Source organism: Aricia agestis, chromosome 12 (assembly GCF_905147365.1).
Source record: "Aricia agestis chromosome 12, ilAriAges1.1, whole genome shotgun sequence".
NCBI lineage: Eukaryota > Metazoa > Arthropoda > Insecta > Lepidoptera > Lycaenidae > Aricia > Aricia agestis.
The window spans coordinates 11,492,307-11,518,316 of record NC_056417.1 but is presented as its reverse complement, the minus strand read 5'-3'; the positions used below and the strand labels follow the sequence as shown (position 1 = coordinate 11,518,316).

Genomic DNA, 26,010 nt, shown 5'->3' with positions numbered 1-26,010 from the left:
GCTCTTTACACTCTTAATTTTGCCATTTGTTATTAAGATTTATGAAATAATTACTTTTAAATAAAGATTAAAAATAAATTGTGCATTTCCATTTGTAAAAGCTTACTAAAATTTTGCTTTAATTAAGTTATGTTTAACTAGCATGCTATTTTATTGTCATTCCCCTAAGCAGTGACTGTTACAGCTAACATAATGTAAAGGTATATTCAATTTTAACATAATATTTTCATAACTATCTGAAGTATTGCCATAAACTCCTTACTAAATATAAATATTAATGAGTGTAACCATGCACAATATTGACAATCTAATGTAAAGTAAGTATAGCCTCAAAATGAAAAAATAATTGGATTTTTAAATTTTATTTAACCTTACGACATCTATTTCTTGCTCTTGGCTTCTCTGACAGCTTTCCTCTCGGCAGCACGGGCAACCTGCTTTGCGGGCTTCAAGTTGCCTTTCTTGCAAAACCTTTGGTTCCTCAGGAATTTAGGGTCCATCTGTAATAATCAAAATGCTTTTTCATATACCTATTCTGTAATATTTTCTAGGCACAAACCTATGACATACTTATCAAGAAGTTTTATAAAAAAAATAACTCTACTTTTCTTTATGCATAGAGATTTAACTAGTATCTAGTAAAATATTACTTTTAATAAACCCTTAAAATAAATATTTTACTAGATGATGATAGCCAACTCCGTTGCGCCAAAAAGCCGCCGTAATTTTTGCCGAGATAAAAAGTATCTTCATACTAACTTTCAGCAAAATTTATTTTTGCTAAAAGACAGTCAAAGAGGTAGTTAATGCCTACCATCAGTTTAGGAAGTAACCCGGCGAGAAGTACCGGTGTAAACACGGGGCCATCTTTTAGTAGAGAGAATCTAATTTTAATAATAATTGATGATCATTCTAATACTTTATAAGTTTTAGCAAATTTATAACCAACTTCTGAGGTTTTGTCAGTTAGGCTGCGTTTCCACCACGGATGTGTTGCAAAGAATGTGTTTTTGAGAACCAATAGAATCGCTTCATTGTTGTGCGCTTGCCATGACGTCACTCAGCGCGGCGATGCTATTGGATCATAAAAACACATTCCTCGCAACACATCTCTGGTGGAAACGCAGCCTTCATCTATTCAATAGTGTTGTTCATGGGTTATTATTATTATTATTAATATTTTACTGATAGCCAATCAAAAATGCTAGTGAATAGATAATTTTCAATGAGAAACCGGGCATTAGCGATTTTAGTACTTGTGTTATAAAATGTAAGTACTTACTTGGTACTTAAATTTTTTTTTAAATAAGTATAAACAAGGACAATTAATATTATAAGTACGGTATGCCAAATTTCCTAAGCACTGTAATTTACTGAATATCTTTGGTAACTTGCAAGTGCGATGGAAAACAGAACATTGCAATTTACTTACACCAAGGGTAGATGTGTGTAGGGTAGGTGTCTGAACTTCCTGGGTTTCTTGATGCCATTACGATGCGCTTTGCGGTCTATAATGTAAAAACACAATAATTTAAGAACATGAACCTCAATATTCTGATAATTTTATAAGAATTTGCTAGATAGAATAACTTACTTTGGTTATGATTGGTATGATTCTTAGACTTGGCCATTTTTCTGAGTAATTATGTCCTGTAACGAAAATAAATCACTTTAAATATTGTGTTAAATGGTACTCACTAATCCTAATTCATAATCACAATTCAAACGAAAGGATTACAAAGATATTTTACAATAAATAAATTTATCGGCACTAACCACAACACAAGAAAAATTTGAAAGAACAATTCAAAACAAATTTTGACAATTGGTTGGCTATTGTCAACGTCAAACCATGTCATTTTTTTTAATTCGTCCAGGTCGGGACAGGCAAAGGGAGCGTTGCCCATACAGCCACAAACTATGTCAATGTCAAACTGTTTTCTACACTAATATTATAAAGAGGAAAACTTTGTTTGTATAATTGTAACGAATAGGCTCAAAAACTACTGGACCGACTTAAAAAATTCTTTCACCATTAGAAAGCTACATTATTCACGAGCAACATAGGCTAAATTTTATTAAAAAAAAAAATCGGAAACCTAAAGAGCCCCGGAGACGATCAAACGGTTTGATTCAAAACTTACGTGTTTGATGCAACCGTTTGATGTCGGTTTGAACGGTTTGTCCAACGACACTGCGCAGTTTCATTCAATACGCGCTGTCGAGTACACATCTTGTGATGCAGAAGATGCTCTAGATTCTAGATCGAGGATCGCGTATCTTATGTTTATAACGTTAATGTCCTCTGTCAGAAGAGAAAAGAAAGATATACGTGGGAGAGCCATGCTTCTGCACGAATGGCCCGGCTCGACCGTAAAAATACCACGTTCTCACAGAAAACCGGCGTGAAACAGCGCTTGCGTTATGTTTCGCCGAGTGAGTGAGTTTACCGGAGGCCCAATCCCCTAACCTATTCCCTTCCCTACCCTTCCTTATTCCCTTCCCATCCCTACCCGCCCCTATTACCCTATTCCCTCTTAAAAGGCCTGCAACGCACCTGCAGCTCTTCAGATGCTGCGAGTGTCCATGGGTGACGGAAGTTGCTTTCCATCAGGTGACCCGTTTGCTCGTTTGCCCCCGTATTTCAAAAAAAGACTGGTCCAAAGAATGGTATGGACTATGGACTAACATAATATCGTTTTACCCACGAACATCTACAGAATCCTTTTTTCTTCTTCATAATCCAGCACTAAACTAAGCCGGGTTTGATCAAACCTCCGACGCGTTTGAAGGTTTGATCAAACCCGGCTTAGTTTAGCGTCAAACACAACGAAAATATGAAATTTCATCAAACAAGCTTCAAACACGTAAATGTTTAACAAACCGTTCAAACTAGCTTTGTAAACGATCAAATCGGTTTAAGTCAAACCAAAATTTACGTGTTTGAGTCAAACCGTTTGATCGTCTTCGGGGCCCTTAAGGCCCCATCCCCCGCGATGCCGCGGAATTTCCGCGAAACGTGAGTATGGATCCGATTCGCATATTTTTCGCACTTCGCGGCTGGTTCCCCGACCGCATCCACACTCGCGCGGCGCCGCGAAATTCCTGCGAAGCATGAGTGAGAGATCCGATTCGCATATGTTTCGCACTTCGCGGCCCGTTCCCCGATTGTTGTCGGTTTTCTGTCCCGCGACAAAGAGTTTTTTTTTTCATTTTTATTTTAATAAGGGCTTTTGCCATACAAGACATGCCAGCATTGTTTAGTGAACTATATTATATGATATATAATTAATCCTACTTTAATAATAATAATATCATTTATTTGCCAGAGTGAAATGTACAGTTGTATATATATATATATATATATATATATATATATATATATATATATATATATATATATATATATATATATACAGGGTGTAACAAAAATAAGTGATAATACTTTATGGTGTGTACGTGTTCCTTGTAGAGAGTTCACTGTGAAAGTAGCAGCGCTGAAAGACGAAATTTTTTTTTCACTTTTGTATGGGCAAGGGCCCGAGCGTCACGAGCTTCCCCATACAAAAGTGAAAAAAAAAAATTGGTCTTTCAACGCTGCTACTTTCACAGTGAACTCTCTACAAGGAACACGTACACACCCTAAAGTATTATCACTCATTTTTGTTACACCCTGTATATGTGTGTCCAGTTGAAAAATCCTCCAAGAGTGGCGCTAGGTGCAGCAGTGCAGCAAAGGGTATGGAATGAATGTAGCCGTTGGTGACAAAATATAAATTGAAGTTAGCCGAATAGCCGAGTCACAGAATTACTACCAATATTTTTTGAAAAATATAACCTCAAATAGCTGAAATAAACGCTGCTAAATGATTTAAAATTTACTTTGTTGCCACCATAAAGTTAATATACGTAGCGGAATAGAGAAACAAAGGCCAACACTGCGTGGTAAAAAGAGACGTGTGATACATGACAGCAGCACTCTTTTTTTGACGTCCGGTCGGCATGTGCCGCACGTTGACAATATAATCTCATAGAATTCATGTTCAATGACTGTGAGTCATGTTGAATGAATGTGTAAGTGTATACGTATTACGTACACATATTTTTCACAATGATGAAAACCAATTTCGGTTTCGTTTGACAGCTCGAAATTGTTGCTCTATTCCGCTGGGAGCCTAGGTATATTAACTTTATGGTTCTTGTATTATTTTCCTAAAATTGTGTTATATTACACATTAATAACCCAGTTATTAATGTGTAATATTGGTAGGATAATATTAACAATTAGATAATTCGTTATCGTGCACAAGTGTATGAATTAATTAAGGGTGTTTTCCAATAAGAGCATTATAGTGCATCATGCGGCATAATGCTTAACGTTGAATGTTTCAACAACAACACCGCTTCGCACAATCGAGCACTATCAAAAGAAGTGCTTTCGCTTGATGCGTGCAATGGATACCAACTCTGACAGAAAAGTGGTTTCAGCATAATACGACATTAAGCACCACTGAATCGCATTATGCTCTCTAATTGGAAAACTAGGTAAGAAAGCGATACAATATCCAGAAACGTTATATTTTGTGTTCCCTCCAAAACTCCATCGATTTCGAAAGTTTCAGTAAAGCGTCTACCACTTTACTGAATCGACTGACTTGACTTTTTGACTGTATTGACTTTTACTTTGACTTTGACTAGACTCTGGATCTGACAATATAGAAAAACGATGCTGAAAATTGTATTCCCGCGATAATATACTCGACACTGGCCATGGTTAAATAGCCGAAGTGCCATAATAAGAATAAAAAATCTGTCTACTGTCAAAAATTGACAAATGACAACTCCAAAACATTAGTGACGTGTGCTATTCAAGTCATCTGTGGAATTGTAATTTTAGAGGTTTGAATTATTTTAAACTTTAAATTTATCTGGATATGTAAAAGTTATTAAATAAAAGGTAACATTTTTAGCGAACATGGTTGTACAAGAGGGTGAATTAGGTGATCAACAATTGATATCCGCTGAAGAAGATGGCAAAACTGAAGCAAAAATATCCAATTCCTTATCATTAGAAAGTATCCTTTTTAAATGGTGTTTCTTTAAAATGTAACAGAACGTGCACGAACTATATCTTCAAAACAATAAAAACCCAGTCTTTATCATTCATGTTTATAAACACTTTTTAGGCGTTGGACACTTGACTGCTTAGACCACAGGTTCCATTTCTTGTGATTTTATATTAAGTATTTGTTACAGATCTGGATTGTGTCTGTATTTATTAATCCTCCTTTATTCCTTTGACAATGTATAAATATGTTTGATATAATATAATAATAATTCTTAACTTGAATCAGTATTTCGTCTAACGAAGGACGCTCAGCAGCAACATGGGCTTAGACATGGGGACTACCAGCGTTATCGTGGGTACTGCTCCCGACGCATCAGGAGGTTGAGAAAAGTGCTTAAGATTCCACAGGTATGATCAATTGTTATTGTGTGTCTTCTATTCAGTAATACCTCAATAATGGGAATCACAAACACAATATATTTTCAATTGTTATGCGGCAGCCGGGTGCCGCTTGGGGATTGATGGGTTAAACCTAAACTTAATTTAATATTATAGCATGCTGGTTCAATTAAAAATACTTAGAATTATTGTAACCTCCCACAGCTTCATATATTAATTTTAAAATCATAACTAGCAGAAATACAACTGATAGAAAAACTATTTGTTAGGCTTTATAATATTTTGTATGTTCCTTATACTCTAGTTTAATAAAAAATACATTAATAGCTCAAATAAGATAATAATCAGAATAATCTATAGATAATTCTTATTGCAGGGGGACAGACGTCATTACCGCAGGCGTGATGTAACAGCAACACATCTTACTGGCTCAAACGCTGAAAACCGATTGTTGTGCATACCTCTCCTCCAAGCAGAGCGTGCTTGGGCTCACGCTATGCAACTCAGACAGGAAGCTAACACCGAGCCAAGGAAGAAGTTCCATCTTACATCTCGTTTGAAAAAAGCTTGCACTCATGCAAATACCCTCTTGGAATTATGCGAGGTATTTTTAATTTACACTCTACTGTTAGAACCTCTTCATAATATGGGCAGATGTTTGTTTTATTATGCAATATTTTATATACAATGTGTCCCGACACCATTGTCCCAGCCTTTAATGACATGATGTATGGCATATTTTATTGACAAATCAGCTTTCAGAAAAATTTTTCCTCCAGCTTTGGAAAAAAATAATTATTTCTAGCTCTCATACTAATCTGAACAAGACTTCATAAAAAAAACCTTTATAACTTCTAAACTATCTGTCTTAGAGCAGAGAAGTAAAATAAAATTATTTAAGCTGAAAACCTCCTCTATCTTTTTAAAATAAAAAAGAATCACTTTAGTGCACTAGATTGTTTTTCTTTTAACTTTGGTATTTCTGTTTATTTCCACGAAATTTATAACATATTGATTATTGCCTGTGTAAGCGTAGTCCATAAGTTAGTAAGGATATTTACAAGTATTGGTCAGATTACTAGATTACTGTGAAAGCCCAAGAAAAACTAAAATGGCTGCCATTTTACAACTGTGAGAGAGAGAGAAAGTTTGAGAGGCAATTTGTTGATAAAATATGCCATAAATCTTGACATTAAGGGATCGGACACTGGTATCAGGACACATTGTATATATTTGGCAGCTTCCTAAATAACTGTTTTACTGTAGGAAAAATAAGGATTACCATAATTATTGTTTTTCAGTGTCTATACCTATTTAGTTTCTTGATATAAGAGCATTAGAAATACATGAGGAATACCGACTGATTTCAGCGTTTCTGAGGTCAGCATTAATATTTCAAATATTTCATAAAGATGTGCCGCTTGGGGCTTGATGGGATAAGAGCCCATAAGAATGCAATAATGTGTTAATTTTATTTTTTAAAAGTTTTTTTTAAACTATTATTTTGTCACTGAAACGCAGAAGAGTGGGGCATGCGACGCGCGCACCACACTAGAGGCGGGCGCGTACGCGGCGTGGCTGCAAGGTGTGCTTCTGTTGGAGTTGCGGCAATGGCGCGCGGCCGCTGAGAGTCTGACACGAGCACAGCTTGTGCTCGATAACCTGTGCACCGCGCTGCCTGACGATGAGCGCATAGTTTATAAGCAGAAGGTGAGCTTAAAATAGTTCCCAAACTACTGGCTGGTTAAGTCTCTTAATACAATGACGACGTTGGCCGGTTTTCTATTGATATAAGACCAACAGACCTATACAAGAGTAGTTTTATGTAAAATTCAAAAATTCCCAACTGTAATCTATTGATATAAGACCAACAGACCTATACAAGAGTAGTTTTATGTAAAATTCAAAAATTCCCAACTGTAATCTATTGATATAAGACCAACAGACCTATACAAGAGTAGTTTTATGTAAAATTCAAAAATTCCCAACTGTAATCCATACTAATATTATAAATTTACCGGAGGCCCAATCCCCTACCCTATTCCCTTCCCTACCCTCCCCTATTCGCTTCCCTTCCCATCCCTACCCTCCCCTATTTTATTCCCTCTTAAAAGGCCGGCAACGCACCTGCAGCTCTTCTGATGCTGCGAGTGTCCATGGGCGACGGAAGTTGCTTTCCATCAGGTGACCCGTTTGCTCGTTTGCCCCCCTTATTTCATAATAATAATAAAAAAAAAATGCGAAAGTTTGTCTTTCTGTTATCTCTTTACGCCCAAACCGCTGAACGTATTTTGCTGAAAGGTATGGAGATACTTTGAGTCCCGAGAAAGGACGTAGGATACTTTTTATTTTGGAAAAGTATACGGTTCCCCCGCGATAAACGAATTTTGGCGCAGCAGAGTTACGGGCGTCATCTATGCAGTAATTGTATAAACGAGAAAACTCTTTGTTGTTTGTTTTAACCTTCTTTGAATTAAAATTTTATTCCACAACTTTCAGTTACAGTTTATATGTTAATTTTTCATAACATTGTGGTACATTCAATCTTGAATCTAATTTTTTTATATGTTTGAAGGTGGACGAGCTAAAGCCGAGTCTCCGTTACTGCGCGTACAACATCGGCGACGCGTCAGCCGCCGGCGACCTGCTGGCCATGCGCAGCCAGGGCCTCATCGAGAACTTGGACACGCTCATGGCTCAGGCTAAGTTAGTACTGTTATATGTCAGCACGTGTTTCATTACAAAGATATAAGGGTATACGAAAACTTCATAGATTTGTTATATCTGTCTGTATTTCCGTCCGTATTACATACTAGATGACGCCCACAACTTGTGCCAAAATTGGTTTGTGCATGCTTATCTCTGGACCTGATGAGACTGGACCAATTTTTATGTTTCGGCACAGAAATAAACTTTTATGATTTTCTCCCAAACTATTCAATCTATTTTGATAACATGGAGATACTAATTTGAATCTCGGGACAAGGAATGCTTTTTGTCCCGAAAAAATGTGCGGTTCCCACACAATATACTTTTATGATTTGCGCGTAAACTATTCAATCGATGTACGGGAACAACTATAAACTAAAGTCCACGCGGACGAAGTCGCGGGCAACAGCGAGTTAATAATAGAATGAAGTAATATTGCAATTTTAAGTAGCAGTTATAAGTCAGTTAATATAATAAAGTTATAGCAAAAATGTGATATGGAAATGTTTGGCTGCAGGGAATCACGTTCAGGCGTGATGCACGAGATCGAGTGGCGCGGGCGGCGTGTGACCGTGCGCCCGGAAAAGGTGAGGCTGTTCCTCATCGGCCTGCAGGACCTGGACAAGGCCGTCGCCACCGCCGCCAACACGCAGGCCAAGATCGACGTCCTAGAGAACACGCTCATGGACTGCAAGGACGCCATCTCCGCCATAAAAGAAGAGATCAAGAACGACCCCAAACTGAAGTCCGCGTCCGAGACCCAGGTGTCCGGCATTAACTATCTGCTCACCTATCTGATGTATCTCCGTTTGATCCGGACCATCGAGAGGAACAACCTGCTAGTCCAGCAGGCGGAGGAGGCGAGGAAAAACAACCAGCAGCTCGACGGAAAGAAAGTCCGTCCTCAGGACCTGACGCGCCTCTACGAGATCATCCTCCAGAACTACATCGAGCTGCAGCAGCTGCCCGGCTTCGAAAACGACCAGGCTTACCAGGAGGAGATCGAGATTGAGCTGAAGGCGTACAAGGCATTCCGGTGCTACTACATAGCCCAAGTTCTCACCGGTCTCCGGAGGTTCAGGGAGGCCCTGGCTATGCTAGAGCGCTGCAACACCTACGCCAACGAGGCCATCCGCAGCAAACTCCAGCAGAAGCTTGTGGACAAGCTGCAGACGCTCGTCAAGGACGTGGAGAGCTGCAAGTTCGAGGTCCACGCCGACTCCGTGCTAGAGGATGAGGAGGATGACCCGGAATTGAAATACTCCAGCAGCAAGACGTATAAAGACAAGAAGCCGCTAGTGGACCGCCTGGACGACTACAGAGAGGACACTCAGGTGCTGACCAAGAACCCCAATATATACAAGATCCCGCCGCCGATGGAGGCGATCCCATGCAAACCGCTCTTCTTCGATTTGGCGTGCAACTTCATCGAGTTCCCCAACCTGGACGACAAGACCGGCGCGGGCAAGAAAGAGGCGCCCGGCAGCATCGCCGGCCTCGTCAAGGGTTTCCTGGGTTGGGGTAACAAGTAGGCTCGGTACTTGTACCATTGGAAATTGATTCTTAGGCACATGACGGACCTACGTCATGTGGTCAACTTATGTCAATTCAATGTTAGCTGTGATCGGTCCGCGTTCGGATGGGTTTGACGTAACGCGACCTTACTTAGGTCCGCCATCTGCCTAGGAATCAACTTCTCTGATAGTACATTGGAACACTTAATATATCATAACCTTTTATTGGTATTTTTTTTATTTGTCTCCTTCCAAGTCGCACAAAAAAAATCGGCCAAGTGCGAGTCGAACTCGCACACAAAGGTGATTTTTGTATGGGACGCCGTTAAATATTTGTTTTTTTTTATTTTATTTTATTAATTATTAAAGTACAAAATATAATTAAAGATTTTGTGACAAGTACTTAGCCATTATTGATTACGAGCAAAAAAGGCCAAAAAAATCACGCGTCTTGTATGGGAGCCCCCCTTAAATATTAATTTTATTTGGTTTTTAGTATTTGTTATGGCGGCAACAGTTATACACATTCTGTGAAAATTTCAGAAGTCTACTGTCTAGCTATAGCGGTTCTTGAGATACAGCCTGGAGACAGACGGACAGACATCGAAGTCTCAGTAATGGGGTCCCGTTTTTCAGCGCCCGATCCAGCTATTTCGCCGCTCCGGGCAAAATAATAATTGCCGCCCCAAAAACCGGCCAAGTGCGAGTTGGGCTCGCGTACGAGAGCGGCGCGGTGCGGTGTCGCGTCGCGACGCGACACCGCACCGCGCCGCTCTTAATTTGCCGCCCCGGGCAATTGCCCGGTTCGCCCCCCAAGATCGGGCCCTGCCGTTTTTGCCTTTTTTGTACGGAACCCTAACAAAGAAATATAATCATTGGAATTTACGAGGTTATGACCATCCATACTTTTAAACCGCTGAACCGATTTTGTTGGGTATGGAGATTGAGTTGAGTCCCGGGAAAGGACATAAGATACTTTTTATCTTAGAAAAATGTCCGTTTTTCGCGCGATAAACGAATTTGGGCGCAACTGAGTTGTGGGCGTCATCTAGTACTAATATAAATGCAAAAATGTGTCTGTCTGTTATCCTCTTCACGCTCAAACTGATGAGATTTTGCTGAAATTTGGTATGGAGATCTTCGATCACTAATATACAAGATACACAGTCCTATACAAAACCTCTCGAAAATCTGTCGCCGAGTAAAAGTGTTTAAAAAAGTATACATTTATCTAAAATCAATCTTAATAATAGTTATTAAAGATCTTTTTATAAAACAATGTACAATGTGTGTTTACAAAGCAATAAATTTTTACGAACGACGCACGCTTCAAACTAAATTCAACCATCATCCATATGTCTTAAAGTTTAAATTATTACAATTCAAAAAAAGCACTTCAATAATTTTACGGCCGCACTTCGCCGCTGGAACAGGGTGAAGTGAAGTATGAGTGGAGTCGAACTGTTCAACATTTTTTGTTGATTGTAATAATTTTAATAGTCCATTTTTTAATTTTTCCAAAGTTTAATGTATGAAGTGTGTTGTATTTTTACTTGTAATATTGTTCTAATATGTTTAATTTTATAGTTAACTAAAATATACGTGTATACATTGAATATAAATGCTTAGAACAGACAACGCTCGCTAAAGTCGGCTTGAAAAATTGTTCGCATCTTTGCCATTCTATCACTGATATCCAATCTCCACATCTAACTGGATCTCGAAGAAACCTAAAAAAAATATATTCCTCAATAAATAAATAATAATAATTAATAGCGACTCCACCAAATGGAACAGAAACACAGTGTATAACCCGAACATTTTAAGTGGGCATGATAAACTACGATAAGTACCTTTAGTATGAGTATTCGCAATTGAGATGGTTTATACCTCGTGTTGATTTATTTACAACTTAATTTTAAAACTGTTTTTCGTTGATTTCTTAACGAAATACCAATATTTATAATACAATTGTATGAAATATATTAGGATAAAATTAATACTTACCGGAAATATGAAATTCCATCCATTTTTTCCGTTTTAAACGTATGATTTTTACAATTGTTGAACGAGCACTGGGACATGTTTCCCAGCGGAGCGTTCGAGCACTACTATCGAAAGTCCACCAGAATGTTGCGTTTGGTGCTCTTTTAGTGAGGTCGTTTTTTTGCCGCGGACTGTGTATCTTGTATATTAGTGATCGAAGATGGAGATACTTTGAGTAGCAGGAGAGGACATAGGATACTTTATATCCCGGAAAAATGTACGGTGACCGCGCGAATGGTAATTTAGGCGCAACGGAGCTGCGGGCGTCATCTATATAATTTATGTGTCTAAACATACTAAGCCGAAGTTACGCGACGGAAATTCCGCATGATTACGCCCACAATGTCAAACGCATACAATATACGGACGGAACGCGACGGAATAGTGTGTCATCGGTAATTTAAAATACATTGCGGGCGTTATCGGCCACGGAATATCCGCCGCGTAACTTCGGCCTAGTGTGTTTAGACACTAATAATAAAACAAAAAAAAAACCTTTATAAACAAAATGTTTAAAACAAAATTAAATGTTACGACTGCTTCACTGTGAGTTATAAAAATATAAAATGCAAAACTTTTTAACAATATATTTTACACTTTGTAACATGTACAATAATCACAATAAGTCGCAATTCGGAGCACACCCAATAATTTAGTATTTATAACAAAAATGATATTATACAAAAAATTATAATTTTATATCTACTTATTGATATTGTAGGCTTGCTACGGTATTTCTCTGTACATTTTTGTTGGTGTATTAGGCACAAGTATGCACTCTTATTTAGCAATTTGCCAAAACCATATCAAAACCATGAAAAATACACCAGCTGTTAAATTCAATAATCCACTAATAAGAACATAAAGTAACATGAATTTTTAGTGTTCATAAAATGTTCTTACAAAGTAAACAGTTCCCTAAGAATTAATTTGTCCCTATAGAACTTTTTATGCCTGTGTGTGACATTAAAATCACTTAGGTACATAAAAGTCTCCAAGGTAAGAATAACCCAAGGGACTACGGGCCAGGCAACACTGCGTTGCGGCGTCGCATCGTATAAATCTACGACGGCGCAGAACGCATCGTGAAAATTTCCGATGTAGAGAGAGCTATGCTATATGAAATTTTTGCGCGATGTTGTTTTTGCGATACGACGCCGCAACGCAGTGTTGTGGCCTGGCCCTACAGTATGAAGTACCATCGAGGAAACTGATTCCTAGGCAGTTGACAGACCAAGACCACTGACCAACGTCATTTGGTCGAGGAATGTCAATTTAATGTTACAGCTCGACAAGGCTTTAAATGAACGTGGCGAAAAAGGAACTAACCTTGCCATCATACAAAAACGTCATTTTTGACAGTTCTCCTTTACCAGCGCGCTCCCACCCACGTTCATATAAAGCCTTGTCACACTTTAATTGTGATCTGTCGGCTGGATTTGACGTAAAGCGACCAAACTACGTAGGTCCCCCATCTGCCTAGGAATCAACTTCCTCGATAGTACAAAGACTTTGTATTTAATAAAAGATTTAATAAAATTCTAAACGAGCTAAGTACACAGTAAAGATGCAATTGCTAAAAGCGTCATAGAACAAGTTAAACTTAAACTTGGAATCCCTCTACAATATTTTTCGAAATTCAAATACTTAAACAACATAAATAATTATTTGTTCCTTTAAAATTTTTTAAATTATACTTTTTCAGTAAAAATTACCCTGGATATAAAAATTGTTAGTAAAAAATCGCCAAAAGAAAAGTACATGTACACAAAACCACATGTGTTGTCTAGGGTCTATGCTAAGTTGAAAGGCCAATTAATATCGATCCTATAGATATATTTTGCTAGCATTTACAAAAATAAGCTTTTTATACAAAATAGATATTATATTAAACTATTTTTTTTAATCTTCTGCCTAGACTCAAAATTGTAACACGGTTTTCAATAAGTTTTCACTGAAAACGAAAATTTTAAGGTTTTAGCAAGAGCTTGAGCGAAGGCAGAAATTACTTAATAATATTTTGCAACCAAATAAAAAATAATTTGAATTGCCATTGACTCGGGTGCTTACATTCTTTACTTTTTAGTTTCAGAAAGTTATGAAGCTGGCTACGGATAATAAAAATTATTATTTTATATACTGTATGCATGTCAGTATATTATATACATTTGTCTTTATAAATTATTAAGGTGTAAAAATGAATATCAAGAAGCTCTAATAAAAATTAGACAGTAAGTAGTAACCCAAAACTTTGTTAAGTGTACTTAATTCTATTCCGATCATTTATAGTGGATGAAATATTACTTTACTGAAGCCTGATGTGAACTAAGATTCTAAAACTATATTTTATATAAAAAAAGTGTAAGTAACTAAAGTTCTTATGTACAAAATAAATCTCTAAGAAAGTTTGTTCACTAAGAGAAGAATTTTATCAGTGAAAAATATGATTTAACTTATGTTGAAACATTTAGCTTCAACGCATATAAAATTTTGCCGGATGAAATTATAATACAATGAGTTAGGGTGCGTTCAAAGAGCTGAAACTATTTGAGCAACACTGTGACATAAAAAAACACAGATATGCTCTAGTGGCGAATGGTGCAAATTAGTCATGTATATCTCTGTAGCTTTCTGTCTTACGCAGTGCTTAACAAAAATGTAGTAGCATGGTGAACGCACCTTTATTTAATGCAAAAAAGTCTTGTAACTCAAGAATACCTGTTATAAACTGTTTCGAATCAACTAAACCTGACCACGCGAAAACAGAACTTTATCACAGTTAGCGCGTAGCGAGCGGCGGCCAATGAGCGGAGTTGTGGGACACGCGGTCGGAAGGCGACAGAAGTTGGCCGCAAGTCGCGCACATGTCCAACTTCGCACCGATATCTCTGCCCACCACTAGCTCCTGCTGCTTGGCTATATCCGGGAGAAGCGCCACTAGATCCGGAAACACGGCGTCCAACTCCGAGCCCATGGCCGATTTGCAGTGGCGATAAAACTCCTCTGCGCTGATGATGCTGTCGCGAAACGCGCGGGATGCCACCTTGAAGTCCTCGACCGCTTCCGCGCTGCCCAAAGCGTCTACGAACTTCTTTACTAAATTCCGATTCCGCTGCTCGAAGTTTGGCGGTGGGATGTACGTGTGGACCGGAGCGGAGAAGGTCTGGCCGGACGAATTCGTGAAGGTCATCCCGTTGCAGGACGGTTGCTTCTTGAAGCCGGGCGGGACGCTTCCGTTCTGCACCGGTCTGACGTTATCGACTTTGGCGCTGAGCGGCGGGTACTCTTTCGGGGCGAGTTTGAAATCCGTCGCATTCCTTTGCGTGCTGCTTTGCGTTTCGGTGACGGTCTTGAGCTTCTTGTCGGCCTCGGCGCTAGTGTTGTTGTTGTTTACGCAGGCCGCGATGTAGTCCTTCGACTTTTTAAAGGCGCCGAAGTCTTCGGGCAGACTGAGGTCGACGTAGTTTTCTTTCTTCGAATTCTGCTTCTTCTTCTCCTTCTTGTTTTTATTATTTTCATTCTGGACACTGACGGGAGGCGGCTGCGGCTGCGGTTGCGGTTGGGTTTTCTTCGCTTTGGGCTTATTGTTGTTGATGGGAGGGGCGGGGTTGACGGGGAGAGTGGGGAAGTCCGCTATGGGGTTGAACGTCTTCAGCTTGGGCGTGGGCGGCGGTTCGGGCTTGGCCTTGAGTTTCTCCTTGGACTTGGACACGGTGATCCACTGCGGCGGCGCGGTCGGGGCGGCCGAGGACGAAAGAGCCGGGAAGGCTTCGGCGCTGAGCGAAGCCTTCTTAGGTTGGTTATTCTGCTGGTTGTTTTTCAACACCTTCAATTCTTCGCTGTTGATTAACGTAACCTGCGAGAGTGACAATTTAAAAATAGACTCATAATCAAATCATAATCATGATTATACATCAATTAAACTAGGGCATGTGTTAATATGATAAATAAGTTGGTTATCGTCGAATGTCATAATATTATTCCTTATTTTTCACCAAATGACCGCTTAACACAGAGTTAAATAAAATTAATTTTCCCAAGTGCTGACCCCACCACCCCTGAAGAACAAGGTTTTTTTCTTCAAAATTGGTTGTCTGTAAATTCGGTTTACGGACGGTAGTTTGACGTGACTATCACGCCTCTCTCTCTCGTTCGTGCCTCGCTCTCGCTTGCGGAACGCGACAATAAGAATAACGGGACAATGACATCATCTTTTTCGTGCATGCGGCCCGTAGTATCGAGTATAAAGGGTCACCGCAGTATACAATTTAAAGTTGACTGACTATCGTACAAATTGCGTAGTTTCACAATTTAATTTGACAACTTTTTAATTTGTAGGTAATCGCGGTTCATACACGATTGGTGTCCAATGGGGATTGTCCATTTTTTTTAAATTTTGCTCATTACAAAAACATTTCGAGGAATAAGGTCAGTGATCGTTTTTCTGTATATAAAAGAAAAAAATACCCATTAGTTACTTATATTTTTGAACAAATATGTTTAACCTTAGTTTGACCTTCAATGGCGTTAAATTAGCAATAAATTCGACCAACATTATGTTTCGAACTTTTGGTAAGCTTCTCGTATCAGCTTTCACATAATGAGAACTTGCATTTGACGAACCAGCCATTATAAATAAGATTGAAAAGAAATTTAAAACATTACAGAGGTCAATTAGCCGCCGATGATGACGTCAGAGCGAAACTTTAAAAATTTATTGAGAAAAAATTAGCCAATGAATTTCAAAATTATTTAATTTATATTCTTAAAATACCCTATTTTAACGAAAAAAAATATAAAAAGTACATGTGATTTTTTTTGGACAATGCCCATTATTTAGTTATACAACTTAGTTGGATGCAATGTGCGAGCTCTCATAAGTCGCTATAGCTATTGGTATACTATGCGATTTAGTTGGCCAACTTAAAATTATGGTAAGTCTGTGGTCGCTCCAATCAAACGTTGTCAAAAACCATAGATAAAGTATTATAGTATAGATGTAATCTTAGCCCGTCATCGCGTGGCCATTTTGTGAGTAGACTCCATCTATCTGCCGCACTCAGAGTGGAACATTAATTACTTAATTGTAATTAATTCATGAAGCCCTAAGCGGCCGCATCCGGCCGCGATAACAATAAAAAAGCTATTGTGTCTCGTTATTCCACGATCGATAAGTTAATTCAAAATTTTGACATCAGCCCCATACATTATATTCTGTCAAACTCTTCATTAAATTTAAGGTTAATCGTAATTAAATGTCTCTGAGTACGGCGGTTAATCTCCTATATAATACTTTACCTATGGTGCGGATACTGTACCTTCGGCGGTTGGACGGATCCCGCTCCGATGGATGGATGGTCGTCCCTCGCGACACCGAGCGAGGGGAAGTCGTCATCGCTTAGCACGCTCTTCTTGGCCGGCATGTGAGTGATACGGTTACTGCTTGTTTGTGTCAGCCTGAAGTTGCTGGCGCTGGCTGGCTGGCTGTGCACTTGGATGGATAGACCGGGCTTTGAGGCCGCTGGAAAATGAAAAGAAATGAGAATTAAACATTTTTTTATAATTTTTTAAGCGGCTTGCGTCATCACGTGTGCTGGGGTATCACGTAAAATAGCGATCAACAATAATCGCGCGAGTGATTGCTGGGTGTCGTGAATGTCACAAACAATGGTGTCATGTATAGTGATCGATTGCAATCGTATTGTTTTGGCTGATACGTGATACGAAATTGCGATTTTGGAGCAATTACCGCGCAATAATTGCTATCGCATTGCTCTCGCAAGATACGTGATACGGGGGCTGGTCAGGAGCCATTTATACTTTCAAAAATTGATTTCTTTAAAAGTCAATTTAAGTACTGATGACGCTTGCAACTCCCTCGCGCAAAAAGTCTTTTTTGCTCGGGAACCGTAAATTTTTCCGGGATAAATAGACAGAGACAACCTATGTTCTTTCCTTGGACTCAAAGTATCTCTATACCAAGCAGAAAATTAGTTTAGCGGATTGGGTGAAAATATGTAAAAGGACAGACAGTAGACAGATAGACACACTTTCATATTTATAATGTTAGTATAGATAAACGTCAAAAATTGATATTGGATCTTTAGAAATTGTGTTTTAAAAAGTTTAAAGTTCAATCATCAAAATTGTAACCATATGCAATGTTCATTAAAGTTGCTTAATAAGGTCCAATCAGACCGCAATGCGACGCGTAGATGCATTTCTAAATTTGTTCTGAATTGACAGATTTCAATTGCGTGAGTGTCTAAAGTAGTCTAAACACACCATGCCGAAGATACGCGGCGGAAGTTCGGCAAGATTACGCCTGCAATGTATTTTAAATTACCGATGGGCGATGACACACCATGCCGAAATACGTCGCGTTATAACGTACAGCTTTGGTCGAGCGTAACTTCGGCAGCGATTCGAGAGTAATGTTTTTTTTCGGCGTCAATTCGGCGGCGTTTGAGACACTGGCGGAAATTCAGTTGCGTAACTTTGTCCGAGCAAAGTTCCGGCTATTTCGTGTGTCATATCAGCCGAATGCGTCGAAACGTAATATCGGCCACGGAACTTCGGCCGCGTATCTTCGGCGTGGTGTGTTTAGACACTGAGAGTTGAAACGTCTTGAAAATCTGTCGCATCCATAAACATTTAGAAATGCATCTACGAGTTGCGGTTTGAATTGACCCTATCCCACGGAATGATGGACTGATATAAATATTTTATTATGTGCTTTTCGGTCTTCAGTCTGGCGTCAATCACACATTGATGGACTGAACTAATGCCAGGTTGACGTTGTAACCATTGTCAATGTTCATCAAACTTGCGTTGCCTTAGAGTAGGACGCGGTATTTTCGTACGATTGTTGCAATCTCAAAACGGTTTCGTGGTACGGCCCCTGTCCACACGGCGCATTGCATCAGCGTTGCGTCGACGCAGCGCTGCCGTTGCGTTGTTTTACATACAAATAACCAAGATATTCACACGGCGGGCTGCGTCATCGCAATGCACACGTGACGGACAGCAGCCCCCGAGACGAAGCGGGAGACTGCTTCATATAATAACGCTGCGATGACACATCGCCCGTATGGCCGGCTATGCGTCAAACGGCAGAGCTGCGTCGACGCAACGCTGACGCAACGCGCTTGTGGACAGGGGTCGTACCACGAAACCGTTTTGAGATTCAAACAATCGTACGAAAATGCCGCCACTACTCTAACAAACGTGAAATGACGTTGTTAGAGCAGGACGCGGCATTCTCGTCCGATTGTTTGAGTCTCAAAATTGTTTCGTAATAGGCCTACAGGCTCTTAGGGGTTAGTTTTTTTCTTACAGCTCCTGAGCACAGTGGCGGCGGGGGGTCGCGCGGGCGGCGGCCGCGACGGCCCCGACGGCCCCGCCGGCCCCGATCCGTCCAGGGCGGGGAAGTTCTTGTCGTTGCGGGTCAGACCGTCGGAACCTGCAATATCGAGTGTTTGTTGTACCATCAGTTGTTCGGTTACATCTTATACTTAAGTACTTGCATACGGTTTTACTCGATAGTTTACTCCAAATCGAGCAAAAACCACCGTGTGGACCGCAAAACTCACAGCTCGAAGGCTCGCATCGAGCCGGCTCGATGTTTCCTTCGAACTTACTCGACGCGAGCCGTCGAGCTTTACTCGAGCGTGTGAACGTGACTTCGAGTGGCGCGAGTCGGTCGTCGTTCTCCTTAGTTGAACAGACATCTTTTGGCTCGAACGGTTCGGTGAATACTGAACGGCGAGCTTACTCGATAGAGTAATGCTGACGAATGTGTGGACGAAAGCCCAAGCCGCGAGTTTTGCTCAACGTGATTGCTCGATCGAGTGAAACCCGTATGTGAGTACTAAGCATTACAAGAAGCTCTGGATTTAATTATAGGCAGTATAGCCTATAGGCCACGGCCTATGGGCGGCAGCGTCATGTGGCGTCCAAGACAACGTCCTAGGATAGCGGCAAAATTAAAGTAGCCTATTATTTACTTTAAAAAAATATATAAATCCAGCCCTGCTTACAAAGCGCGTACGATAGGTATGCGTTATGACATAACATAGCTATGACGCAGTTATAAAGAAAGTGAATAATTTATTACTAAACAAAGAAATAAAAAATATATAAGTACCATTAAAATCTAACTTATGCAATTTTTAGCAACTTTTGTTATGAGATCACTTTCATAAACGCAATATTTAACATAGCTAGCGAACTAAGTTTTCAAGTCGTGACGCTATAGCAATTTGTGTATGCGTTGTGTGTGTGCGTTTTGGGAACATTTTTTTAAGGGGAAGCAATTTTAACAACATATTAAGTGATATTTTAATCTTGAGACTGTTGTCTTAATTAAAGACAACAGTCTCAGTTAAAAGGGTCCCTTTTTACACTTTAGGTACGGAACCCTAAAAAACAATAGAGCACAAGACTATAGTAGGACTTAGGAGGTTAATTTTTACCTCTATAGTCTATATTCTATAAGAACGCGGCGGAGAGGCGGGGGAACTGCTTGTCGCTGTGCCGGTCCAGGCCCCGCCCCGCGCTCGTCCTCGCGAATATTGACTCCGGGGCCTCGGGCTCTCGCTCGTGCTTTACCGTCCTGAAAACACTACAGCACAAGCCTATACTATGAAGTTATTACCTCTATAGGAGCGCGAGGAGGGCGCGGCCAACAGCGGCGCGGGGGCGGGGGGCGCGGCGGAGAGGCGGGGGAACTGTTTGTCGCTGTGCGGGTCTAGGCCCCGCCCCGCGCTCGTCCCCGCGAATATTGACTCCGGGGCCTCGGGCTCTCGCTCTTGCTCTACCGTCCTGAAACATCGAGGGCTTTCGATATATCATTTGCCACCAGGATGGTAGGATTCATAGGATTTGTTTCAAATATCGTGTCAGACAGACATAATATGACAACTTTATCGTGACATCTGGAAGCTATTTCGTGACATATTATGACAGCCGTTCCACACAATTGACACATTGTGTCTAGTGTCTACGGCTAGTGGCTACATAGCGCCATTTGTCCCTTATTTATGCCCATATTATTGATTGTTTCCTCGAGATTTCCCCAACTATACTCAACTTCAATAATTTTGTCATTTGTTCATAATGTTTGAGGATTTCCTAAGATTTTTCTACCCTACAATACAATACCCTACAATAATAAACTTATTTCGAATGGGTAGAAAATTACCCGTGTTTTAAAGAAACAGACATGATCTCATACCTAGTAGCCCTCTGCACTACAGGGTGTGGTGTGATATTGAATTGAAGCTCCAATGTTCTAGCCTGCCTCGCCGCCCCGCGCGGCATTCCTTTGCCATGCACGGTCGCTTTATGGGCTGTAACAAAAATAATAGTACTCAAGAAAAAAAAATCTATATTTACATTTCTCCGCTAATGCACGCGGTTTGAACATTTCGGCAGTAGATTTCAGGATGTCAAGGTCAGAAATACTTTTTTACGGTAGCCTTATTTATAACTTCCTTGATAAGCTGTTGGCAATATTATATTTTAACGAAATTACAATTACCTACCTTTTAAGTCAATTTCACTTCTAAAAACAGCGGTCAAGTGTTGTCCAGCACATTCACCGTCCTCACACAGGTAATGCTCAGTCCGGAAGTGATGAGCCAAGGCCGAATGTGAGGCGTAGTACAGGTTTCGTCCATCAGCATCACACAAGTGACAGTACAAATGTTCCTTCCGCAAGTGACGGTACAGCTCGTCCGCATCCATAAACCGTTCTTCACAAAACTCACATAACGGGTGCCCCCTGTACATAGACTATATCAATAGTTATAATAATAATTAAATAACATTAAAGGTACTACATAATGAAGTGAAAATTATTCGTAAGGAAAAACCTTAATTTAGATTAAATATATTATCTAATATATAAAATTCTCGTGTCACAGTGTTTCTGTGCAAAGTCCTCCAAAACAGCTCAACCGATTTTGAAATATTGTATGTACAATATTGGGCCTGAGAATAGGTTTTTATCTACTTTTTATATTGATACTAGAAATAATGTTTGCCTGGTCAGCTAGTTATACAATATTTTTTACATATTTTATAGTCATTAGTTAACTACAATATTCCACATAATACGTACTGTGTAGGTAGGTGCTACTCATGCTAGCAATATTTGGTGCTCTTATCACTAGCTATTTGACCCCACAAATTAATACTTTGAATGACACAAGAAAAGTATGATTTACATGTTCCAGTTTATACTAGATTACAGTATTACAAGTCTGGCAGACGCAGAAGTAACATTGTCAAACACCACATAGTTAAATATAACTTGAAAGAAAGATTTGAAACAGGCAATTGCAATACAAAACATTTGATTATGCGAGTGTAGTATGTAGCAATAATAATATCTTCATCATGTTGCAATAATAATCTTAACACTTGACTGTGACAATGTTATCAACACAACTCTGGAACGAACTGAGCAGTATTTCCGGAACATTATAACCTGCAAACCTCAAGAAGAGAGTGTATTCAAAGGCCGGCAACACACCTGCAACTCTTCCAATGTTGCGAGTTTCCCTGACCCATTTGTTCGTTTGCGTTGTTTATTTTATATATTAAAAAAAATCAAAACACAAAATCATCTTTGTAAGTCTATACCTGTGTGACGTATCATCGAGGTCACCCTTCCGTCGATGGTGAGCTAACTCCTGTCTAGTGTAGCACTTTCTTTCATTTGTAAAAATCTGAAATAATAAGCTACATCAGCCTTTCACAAAGTGGGCGATAACACCCCCTTGTGGGCACTGAAGGTGTAGAGGGTGGTGTGGGACCCAGAAAAAAATGGGGATTGTTGGGTGATTTATTTCATCTGGATGCATTTTAAAATTGAGACAATGGGGGCGCTGAAACATAATTAGTTCTCAAAGTGGGCAGCAGACAAAATAAGTTTGGGAAAACCTGACCTACATTATAAGTTATAACAAAAAGTAAGAGCACAGCCTAGGAGATTTAATATAAACTATGTCTAGTTAGCCTTAACTGCTTTCAATTATATTCATAAACAGTTGAAGCTTCTAATAAAATAAAATAATAATAAGTATTGTAAGGTATATTATATCCCTTAAAAAATAGTTGTAAGCGAATTCTGTACACACACTCTTTATGTATTTAAATTATAGTTTAAAGTACTATCAGAGAAGTTGATTCCTATGCAAATGGTGGACCTAAGTAATTTGGATGCGTTAAGTCAAACTCATCAGACCGATTACAGCTAACATTGAATTGACATAAGCCGACCAAACAACGTAGGTCTATCAACTGCCTAGGAATCAATTTCCTCGATGGTACTATGTTTTTTGACTGTCTGTTCAGCTATTTTGCTAAAACATTAGACAAGGACAAAACAAAAGTATAATATCTATGGACAATCATAATTATTTAAGAAGAGATAGAGGTGACAATTTTTCTTTGATTAGAGGAAACCATGGTCCTTTTAATGAAGCTATAATTTGGGAAATTCTGCCAAACATGTAGACTTATATTACCTTTAGGTGTTTGACGCACAGGTCACAGTAGTATCTTTCATGAACTTTCCTCATATGATCAGCTAGCATAGTAAATGTACGAAAAGGAATTTTATCACATAAGCAGCATTGATTTTCCAATAAGCGATCATAAGCATGTTTTATATCTTCGCTGCAGAATCCTATTTTAAACTGCCGCTCGAATAGTCGATCAGCGAAAACCTTCTTACACAACTCCTTATAGGGTTGTACAGTGTCCGTAAACACAACCTGTAACATGATTTAAATACAATAAGGTCAGACCTTTCCAAGTTTTAACATTACACAACAAGATGCAATAAAAAATTAGAATTTATTAATGTAAATATAAGGAATGTAAATAACAATTTACTTTGTTGATAAATATTTGTATTCTAAACTTTTAATATAGTTAATTTATCTCTATGAGAAGTTGCCTATGCCACTACTATCTGCAGTTATTTTTTTATATTAAACCTCTGATATTGTACCTACCCTTGACAAATCCTGGCGACAAATAGGACACTCATTCTGTAGACACAGCACTCTCATGCGAGTGGAACACTCGAAGCAAACGGGGTGGTCGCATTCACCAACAGAATAGTACAAGACGTTCTTGAAACACACTACGCAAGTGTTATTATCGTTTGCCTGAGATTCAGCCATGATTTCTGGAGTACCCTGTAAAGTACCCAGGAAATATTCACATAAAACGTATAAAGGGCATCGTTTGTGCTCCAATTATTTAAGATTAATGATAACCTACCGAGAAGTTGGTCTGCAGATGGTAATAAAAAGAAAGAGTGAGCCAGAGGAACCAGCGAAAAATCAAAAGCGATTTTTATTGAAATTTGACGTGTTTGAAGGAATGAGATTTGCGACAAGCATTGACAGCTGACAGATGACAATCGACCAACAGCATACAAAACTGTCAACTTTTTTTTTTGAAGATGACGTGAAACTTGCAAGAAATTTTTGAGAAAAAGAAATATCGGTAGGATTCTATTTTACATTAAGCGCTTATTCCACTTGTCCTATTTAGAAGTCCTAGCTAGGATCCTACGCAGGAGACTAATTAGTTCGCTTCTTATTCCACTTGTCCTAATTTAGTGACTAAATCAGTTGTAATTTTGGTCAGACGTCTTCTTAATGGCTCCAGTTCTATCAAAGCAACAAAAAATTGGTCTTCTAATAGGCTTAGCTGTTGGCTCAATGAAAATAAAAATAAATAAAAGGTGAAAAAGATGGTTGAAAGAATTTTTGCTCTACGTAAAATTATGAATTATGAACTTTCTGAACTACTTGGAACCAGCAGAGTGCAGACTTAAGAAATTCCATCTGGCAACACTGATTTAGTCATTCTGGAGCACGGAATATATAACACTAAAGGAAGGGGCATAGCAAGTAAGTTTCATTGAAACTGCTGTCGCCAAACTCACACAGTAACAGTTTACGCACACAAAAGAAATAACCAGTCACAAAGATATTTCTTTTTTAAATATAATGTCGTAAAAACAAACCTAACCCTTTTGAAATAAAGAAGAATTTAAATTTAGCAATACCGGCTCTGACTACCGAGTTCAGTTATTCAACGCTAGATGGCGCTTGATAGCTAAATATGATAAGACTTGAAGTTGTACGCAATTTTACACCTTACGTCGACTAACGAAAGGTTTAAATCCGTACTCACGAATTTCCTTTTGCGTGCGAGTTAAGTTATGTCCAGCTGGACATAACTATGGCACGCGGGCCACGCCCATATGCCCTTTCCTGTATTGTTATATATTCCGTGTTCAGGAGCCACATTTTTTTCCGATTTAGGATCATAGCTAGGATCCTAGCTTTCTAAATGTTATTCCACTTGACTAAATATTTTAGGATCCTAGCTAGGACTTCCTTGCTAGGATAAGTGGAATAAGGGCTTTACAAAATATCTTTTTTGTTTCAGTTGTAACTTGTACCCATGGGTACAACTGAAACAAAAAAATATTTTTTTATCTAATCTATACGTGTGGGATATCTATGGAAAGGTCTTCGAAAATCATATTGAGGTTTCTAATAATATAATTTTTTTCTAACCTGAATAGTTTGCGAGAGAGACTCTTCCAAAGTGGTAAAATGTGTGTCCCCCCTCTCTAACTTCAAAAGTATATGATAATTCTAAAAAAATATATGATGTACATTGCTTTAAAAACTAGCAACGAAAATTGGTTTGAACGAGATCTAGCAAGTAGTTTTTTTTATACGTCATAAATGGTAAATCTTAAACCAACAAAAAACATTTTCTTTCATCAAACCTATGCGTGTGGGGTATCTATGAATAGGTCTTTAAAAAATATATTAAAGTTTTTATTACCATTTTTTTCTAACTTGAATAGTTTTGAGAGAGACTCTTCCAAAGTGGTAAAATGTGTGTCCCTCCCTCTAACTTCTTAAGTATGATAAGTCTAAAAAAAATATATGATGTACATTACTATAAAAACTACCAACGAAAATTCGTTTGAACGAAATTTATCAAGTAGTTTTTTTTATACGTCATAAATGGTTAAATAAACTTTCATTAAATCTACTGAAACATAAAAATAAATCAAAACCCTTTTAATTTCATAAAAATAAACCTTATTGCTGCTGCGGAACCCTTCATGGGCGAGTCCAACTCGCACTTGGCTGGTTTTTCTAGATTGATTTGAAAGGGATGACACTACGATGTTGCCACTTTTTAATTTCTTTAATTTCTTGACAG

At 38.9% G+C, this 26,010-nt stretch overlaps 3 protein-coding genes and 1 long non-coding RNA gene across 4 annotated transcripts; 2 read left to right on the top strand and 2 right to left on the bottom strand.

Moving 5' to 3' along the window:
- Window positions 1–346: 346 nt before the first annotated feature.
- On the bottom strand, window positions 347–1,852 carry LOC121732635 (60S ribosomal protein L29-1). Its single transcript, XM_042122588.1, is given in 5 exon segments — window positions 347–500; window positions 1,433–1,459; window positions 1,462–1,508; window positions 1,595–1,650; window positions 1,777–1,852. Coding segments are annotated over 4 exon segments (231 nt in total). The 5' UTR covers window positions 1,632–1,650; window positions 1,777–1,852; the 3' UTR covers window positions 347–380.
- A 2,571-nt stretch (window positions 1,853–4,423) lies between these two features.
- On the top strand, window positions 4,424–25,508 carry LOC121732636. Its single transcript, XR_006036410.1, has 3 exons — window positions 4,424–4,478; window positions 24,979–24,982; window positions 25,495–25,508. It is a non-coding gene; the product is annotated as an uncharacterized LOC121732636 (long non-coding RNA).
- Window positions 4,868–9,779, top strand: LOC121732630 (signal recognition particle subunit SRP68). The gene is made up of 7 exons (XM_042122580.1): window positions 4,868–4,899; window positions 4,971–5,075; window positions 5,355–5,476; window positions 5,844–6,071; window positions 6,989–7,177; window positions 8,043–8,173; window positions 8,694–9,779. The coding sequence occupies exons 2-7, from the start codon at window positions 4,976–4,978 to the stop codon at window positions 9,706–9,708; spliced, it is 1,785 nt and encodes a 594-aa protein (XP_041978514.1). The 5' UTR covers window positions 4,868–4,899; window positions 4,971–4,975; the 3' UTR covers window positions 9,709–9,779.
- On the bottom strand, window positions 13,213–24,135 carry LOC121732629 (E3 ubiquitin-protein ligase ZNF598). The gene is made up of 10 exons (XM_042122579.1): window positions 24,034–24,135; window positions 23,763–23,948; window positions 23,271–23,519; window positions 22,384–22,469; window positions 21,282–21,520; window positions 20,972–21,086; window positions 20,393–20,559; window positions 19,073–19,198; window positions 17,055–17,257; window positions 13,213–15,592 (listed from the first exon to the last, which is right to left on the bottom strand). The coding sequence occupies exons 2-10, from the start codon at window positions 23,931–23,933 to the stop codon at window positions 14,516–14,518; spliced, it is 2,433 nt and encodes an 810-aa protein (XP_041978513.1). The 5' UTR covers window positions 23,934–23,948; window positions 24,034–24,135; the 3' UTR covers window positions 13,213–14,515.
- Window positions 25,509–26,010: the final 502 nt, after the last annotated feature.